The 5,990-nt window shown below is 32.2% G+C and overlaps 1 protein-coding gene across 1 annotated transcript; it reads right to left on the minus strand.

Moving 5' to 3' along the window:
• Positions 1–2,069: 2,069 nt before the first annotated feature.
• LOC120090158 (cytochrome P450 705A22-like) lies at positions 2,070–5,307 on the minus strand. Its single transcript, XM_039047676.2, has 3 exons — positions 4,690–5,307; positions 2,947–3,345; positions 2,070–2,866 (listed from the first exon to the last, which is right to left on the minus strand). Exons 1-3 carry the CDS (start codon positions 5,209–5,211, stop codon positions 2,204–2,206), a joined length of 1,584 nt encoding a protein of 527 aa, XP_038903604.1. The 5' UTR covers positions 5,212–5,307; the 3' UTR covers positions 2,070–2,203.
• Positions 5,308–5,990: the final 683 nt, after the last annotated feature.

Raw genomic sequence — 5,990 nt, forward strand, 5'->3', positions numbered from 1 at the left:
AAAATCTACATTTGTTTTACTATTTTTAATACTTTGTTTGGAATAAGCTATTCTCAGGTATCCTCTTTTACGTAGACAATGTTTTCTTTTTCTTTAAAAAATGGTGGGTTTTCCTTTTTTCTTTTCTTCTTTTATGATTCATTTTATATATAATTGCATTTTGAATTTGGTGAATTAATTAATATTAATTTTCCAAAATTAATATAAATATTTGTTTTAATAAATCAATAATAATATATTAAAATATTTACTTAATTTATTTTTACAATAAATGTTATTAAATAAATATAATTATTTAATTAGTTACCAATATCTTAAATATATTTAATTTGTAAACTAGATTGGTTAAATTTAGTCAATACTAAAATTTATTTTTCAATAATTATAATTGATTACTTGTTGTCTTTTTATAATCAAACAATTATTTATTGAAATTAATTTTAATTTGATTTTTCATTTTGAACCTAGGATGATTATTGATTATTTACAATTAATTAATTATTTATTGTGATTAATTTTTATTATTTCATTAATTATTAAAATATCATGTTTATAAAATTCTTTATTAACGTATCATTTTTTAATCTATTTTCCACTTTTTATAGATTATATTATTTATTAAAATATATTTTCTTATATTATTTAATTAAAATAAAATTATTGTTGTTAAATTTAATTAATTAAAAATGATTAATTATTTTCTTACTTGTTATAGATTGTATAAAACGTATTTTTTTTGTTCGACGAGATTTTTGGAGAAATTTGATTCATTTGATTTTGAACTTTGTATTTGTATTAATTTCAATATAGTATATTGAGTACAATCTCTAATATTTGATCATTCGATGTTTTCTTTCGAAAAGTAAACTCTAATGTTAAGCTTGATGATCTTCTTAAATAATCGACCTTTGGGTTTTTTGGCCTTTGAGTTTGTTGATCTTCTCTGAGGATCGACATTTGGGCTTGATAATCTACTTGGATCGGTTTCTAGCTTGTTGATCGACTTGGACCGACCCTTGACTTGTTGATCGGTTTGGATCGACCTTTAAAGCTCTTGACTTGAAGAGTTCATAGAGTCTCCTAATCTTCTGGAAGTCTTTTGAGCTTTAGTCTTTAGATCTTCTGGAGAGCTTTGGGGATTTAATTCTTCCCACCCTAAAAAGTTGTAAACTTGAGATTGATCAAAACTTCAATTTTCTGGAATTCAAGGAAGTTTTAGTCTTCCAAGTCTTCAATCTTCAGAAGTCGATCTTCAGAGCCTTAAATCTTTAGATCTTCAATTTTCAGGTCTTCAGAGTTTCAACACTTTGTTGTTAATAGTTCAAACCTCGAAGAGATAAGACCTCTATTTGTAGAGGTTTTTCTTGGGCATTATATGAGCTTGGGTCTAGTTCTTATTGGGCCCAAATATTGGACTTGAGTTCAATCTTTAATTTGACCTAAAAATTTATCATGGGTTTGAATTGGGTTGGCCTGAGCAATTTGACAATTTCCACAGTGGGCCATCGACTTTCATTTGATAACGTGGAAATTTTTTATTTGCCGAAATTTCTCATTTTTTTAATTAAAAATGAAATTATTAATATTAAACTTAATTAATTAAAAATATTAAGTACTAGATTATGATTAACATTCAATTAAATATATTAATTGGTTAATTTTAATAAGAAATTACTCAATTTTTAAATATTTATAATTAAATTATTATTAATTCTTAATTAATTCATTTTCATCGATATATTAAATGATATTTGTTGTTTAATTCATTAATCTTTCAAATTTGTATAAGATTGTAATCCATAATTTCATAAATCAAATATAAACATATTTTTGTTCATACAGTAATTTTTTATTTTTCAGAAATTTTATCCTTAGGTATTTTATTCCGAGACAACTTTAAAACCATAAACCAAATAGATTTTCTATCCAAACGAACATAGCTCAATGTGCTAGTAACATAGAATCCTCTACCCAGATGTACTAAGAAACAAAATTTCCTTTTTTAATATTTATAATTATAATCTCTTCTCTTCCATAAGAGCAACAACCAAATTTTGGAGCCACACATATTCCATTATAATCATAGTTATTAATATGCATTTATTCAATCAAGTGGGTACACAATACAAAAACTTAAGAACACATAAGGAAAAAGTGTAGAATAGAAGCCAAACCTCCCATGGCAGTTCTCACAATTGGGTAATTAAGCAACAAAAGGAGTGGAATGAGAAACAGGAACACAAATCAAAGGATGAGCCATTGGCAAACTAATTCCAGTTCCAATCTCCATATTCACTCTCTCTTCATTTCCATCTTTCCCAACCTTCCAATCAAAGCACTGAACCAACGCCGCCACCGTCCTGTTGATCGTGTTGTACGCCAGCAACGAACCAGGGCATCCCCTTCTTCCCCCTCCAAATGGCACAAAACTGAAATTCTGTCCCTTAATCTCGTATTGAATGTGCCTCGTTCCTTGATGATCGCCTTCATCTTTACCAGAGTTCGTATTGTAGAATCTCTCGGGTCGAAATTCGTCTGGATTCTCCCACAGATTTGGATCGTGCATTATCGCAAACAGGTCCACTGCAACCATGATGCCCTTTGGAATATCGAATCCATTCACCTTGCAAGTTTCTCGGCACGCTCGTCTCGCCACCGGCACCGCCGGATACAGCCGGAGACACTCCTTAACCACCGCCTGCATGTACGGAAGATTCGTGATATCCGTTTCTTCGACGAGTCTCGTCCCGATAACCGATTCGATCTCTCGCCGGACCTTTTGGAACACGTCCGGATGGTTAATTAGTTCCGCCATCGTCCACTGCATAACCTCGGCCGACGTTCCAGTACCGGCGATGAACAAATCCTAAGAAGAATAGACCGAATGTTAGGGTTTAGAATCGAGGAAAACGATGAGAATTAGAACGATTTAGAAAATAAACTGACGAGCAAGAAGGCTTTGATGTGATTTCTGGTCATTTTGAACTCGGCTTTCTCATCCAAATACGCTTTGAGTAATATATCCATGAGATCGCGATCGTCTCTGTCGAGGCCGTGGATTTTGGCTCGTTGTTCGTGCTGTTGGAGAATGTTCTCAAGGAGAACGTCGAATTTGAGATTGATGTCGAGAGTTTTCTTACCGAAGAGCCAGAATGGAAGCCTCTTCAATGGACCGTGGCTGAAGAGATCACCGAAGGCGAGCTTTGTAGCGATTTCAATGGTGTCGTTTACTAATATTCTGATCTTTTCTGCTTCGTTGTTCTGTTCAGAACATCTTGTGCTCATCATCATTCTGCATATGCTGTTGTTTGTGAGCTTAATCAACATGGCCCCCAAGTCCACTGACTGTTCCATTTCAAACATCAATTCTACATTCGTTATTATCCTTCCCAACTCTTCATTAAATTTAGATAAAGTATCATAATGAATTAAGTTTCGATTGGTTGATTTTGAGTTGTAAGCATGATGTAAGAAATTTCTTCATGTTCCCGGAATTTGGCACTTGTTAATGTTTATTCTCTGTTGTAGTTAAAGAAAGGTGTTGTATCACTTTATAACTCAAACTCTCCATATTACATTAGGTTTGGATCAAATCATCCATTACATTAGGTTTGGATCAAATCATACACAAACTTGAAATTGTATCGGTTAAATTCTTAAACTTTAAGGAATGAATGATAAAAGCTTTTGAAAACTATTCGACCTATTTTGTAAAACCGGCATTCGAAGAAGTCTACACCACGTTGAGAGTGATTTTTAAAGATAATCATAATAAATGATCTTAGGGTACTTTTTGATTGTGTTTAATTTTGAAAAGGAGTCATTTTGGAAAAATGAAATGTTTGACAACCACTAAAAATAACTTTTGAAGTTTGTTTTAACTAGATATTATCATAAATGTTTAAATAAAAATGAATTTTTGAAAAATATTTTGTTTCTAACTTATGAAAATTTAGGGGTTTATTTGACTCAAATTATAAGTTTGACATAATATTAGTTGAATGAAATCGAAAAGAGTGGGTAAGGGTGTGTGTGTTTGGTTGAACTTTCTAATGGTTTAATTTTGAAAATAAATAATTTTGGAAAAAGAGATTTTCAAAAATAAAAAATAAGAACTATTTACATAAAATAGCAAAATTTAATCATTTTAGACTTCTATCAGTTTCAATCAGACAATGAGATTTCTATAAGCTTCTATCAATGATAAACTTCTTTAAATTCATATCACTGAAACGGATGAAAGTCTATAAGTATTTTTTTTCTATTTCGATAAATATTTTAAAAATATTTAAAATAAACCCAAGAGTGCTTTACTTTCATATACTTTTAATCAAAAGAGTTTAACTAAAAATATTTTTTTCTTTCATCAATCCAAACATGCTCTAAATCGATATAATTACAAAAATTGAGAGATTAAATTAATACAATTATTAGGTTTAAATTATTAGTACATAATTTTAATTAATACACTCTAAAATTTGAGGATATAAATTAATATTTACTCAAAATTAATTTTAAATTTCCACTCGTAATTAATTTCATAATTTTAATTAATTTCTATTCTTATTAAACTTAATTTAAAATCTTCATAGCATATTAATTTTTAATTATTAATTAATTAAAAAAATCCATAGCTTGCAAATAAAAAATAGTGATGAACAAAACAGAAAAGTAGTCGGTACAGAGTACCTCCTTCTTCTTGGAACAGAGGAGCAAGTCTCGAAGCATACGAGTGATCTCTTCATCCCTCACAAATCGCGATCGCGCAAGCTGCGGCGGCGAAAGAAGCTCCATCATCGTCAGCTTCTTCATGTACCGCCAATAATCGCCATAAGGAGCGCCAAGGAATCCGACCTTACCGTACGGATACTCTTCGCTGAACGCGAAATCAGGGCGAGAGGAGAAGGCGAGATCCTGCGTTTTGAAGATGTCGGCGGCGAGGGAGGCGGAGGAGACGAGAACGTACTGCAGAGCGCCGAGGCGGATGTGGAGGAGTGGACCGTACTTGGAAGAGATGTTGATGAAGGACTTGTGATTCGCAGGGAGGAGGAGGTGGAGGTGGCCGATCACCGGGAGCGACGGCGGAGATGAAGGCAGAGTGATTTTTCCGGGGGCGGATTTGGACGGTTTGTGAAGGAAGAAGAAGAGGAAGAGAAAGGAGAGGAAGAAGAGGAGGAGGTAGAGAGCGTAGTGAAGAGAGGCGTCCGCCATTGTTGAAGGAGGAAGGGGGAGTGAAGTGAATTTGGGGGAAATGGAATCTGGAGCGGTTATATTTATATGATTTTATTGAGAAGTAGAGGATTATTTATTATTGGGATTTTGTTAAAGGATGAAGTATTAGGAATTTGACAAAAGAAAAATGGCTGCCAAGTGGTCACTACCGGAACAACGTGAATCATGAGTTTGCTTCATCCTTTCAGTGTAATCAACACTATTTTTCACATTGTTTCGTGATATCAATAGTATCATAATATCAACCCTCTCGTAACTTTTTATATAGAGGTGTGACTTGTCGAAATTATTGATATATAATCATGAAGATTTTAGGATCAAAACTTTGGTACATCACGGTTTGCACTCATCTTTGAACAATCTATTTAAGTATCAAAATCACAAGTTGTCATATAGCAAAAAAAATATTGTATATATTTTTTCCTTTGTAAACGAAGAGGATGCATAAAGAATGGTGCAGAAAACTATAAATACAAAAATTATGGTACCAAAGGTATTATGTCTCCTTAGCCTCCTATTCTCATATGATTGAAAGAGTCTACCCATTTTAGCATGAATTGCATAGTTGAGGAAGACAATCTTGATGCTTAAGTAGCCTCAAGGAGTAATCCACCAAGGATTAAGCTTGTGATTATTTTATTAAAATGATATTGTGTCATATACAATAGGGGAAAGATTCATTTATTGAGTATATTACAAATGGAGGTAAAAGAGGAATTAACATAGAATATTATCCAATTAACCCTATTCTTCCTTCG

Source organism: Benincasa hispida, chromosome 11, assembly GCF_027475165.1.
Source record: "Benincasa hispida cultivar pf3 chromosome 11, pf3_genome.v1.1, whole genome shotgun sequence".
Taxonomy (NCBI): Eukaryota; Viridiplantae; Streptophyta; class Magnoliopsida; order Cucurbitales; family Cucurbitaceae; genus Benincasa; species Benincasa hispida.

What these genes read in the sequence shown, in the direction of transcription:
- LOC120090158 (XM_039047676.2), bottom strand. Translation starts at nt 5,211, where the DNA reads ATGGCGGACGCCTCTCTTCACTACGCTCTCTACCTCCTCCTCTTCTTC. An exon ending in TCTGTTCCAAGAAGAAGGAG is followed by an intron (nt 3,346 to 4,689) that starts GTACTCTGTACC and finishes GAAATGGAACAG; the next exon opens with TCAGTGGACTTGGGGGCCAT. An exon ending in ACATCAAAGCCTTCTTGCTC is followed by an intron (nt 2,867 to 2,946) that starts GTCAGTTTATTT and finishes TATTCTTCTTAG; the next exon opens with GATTTGTTCATCGCCGGTAC.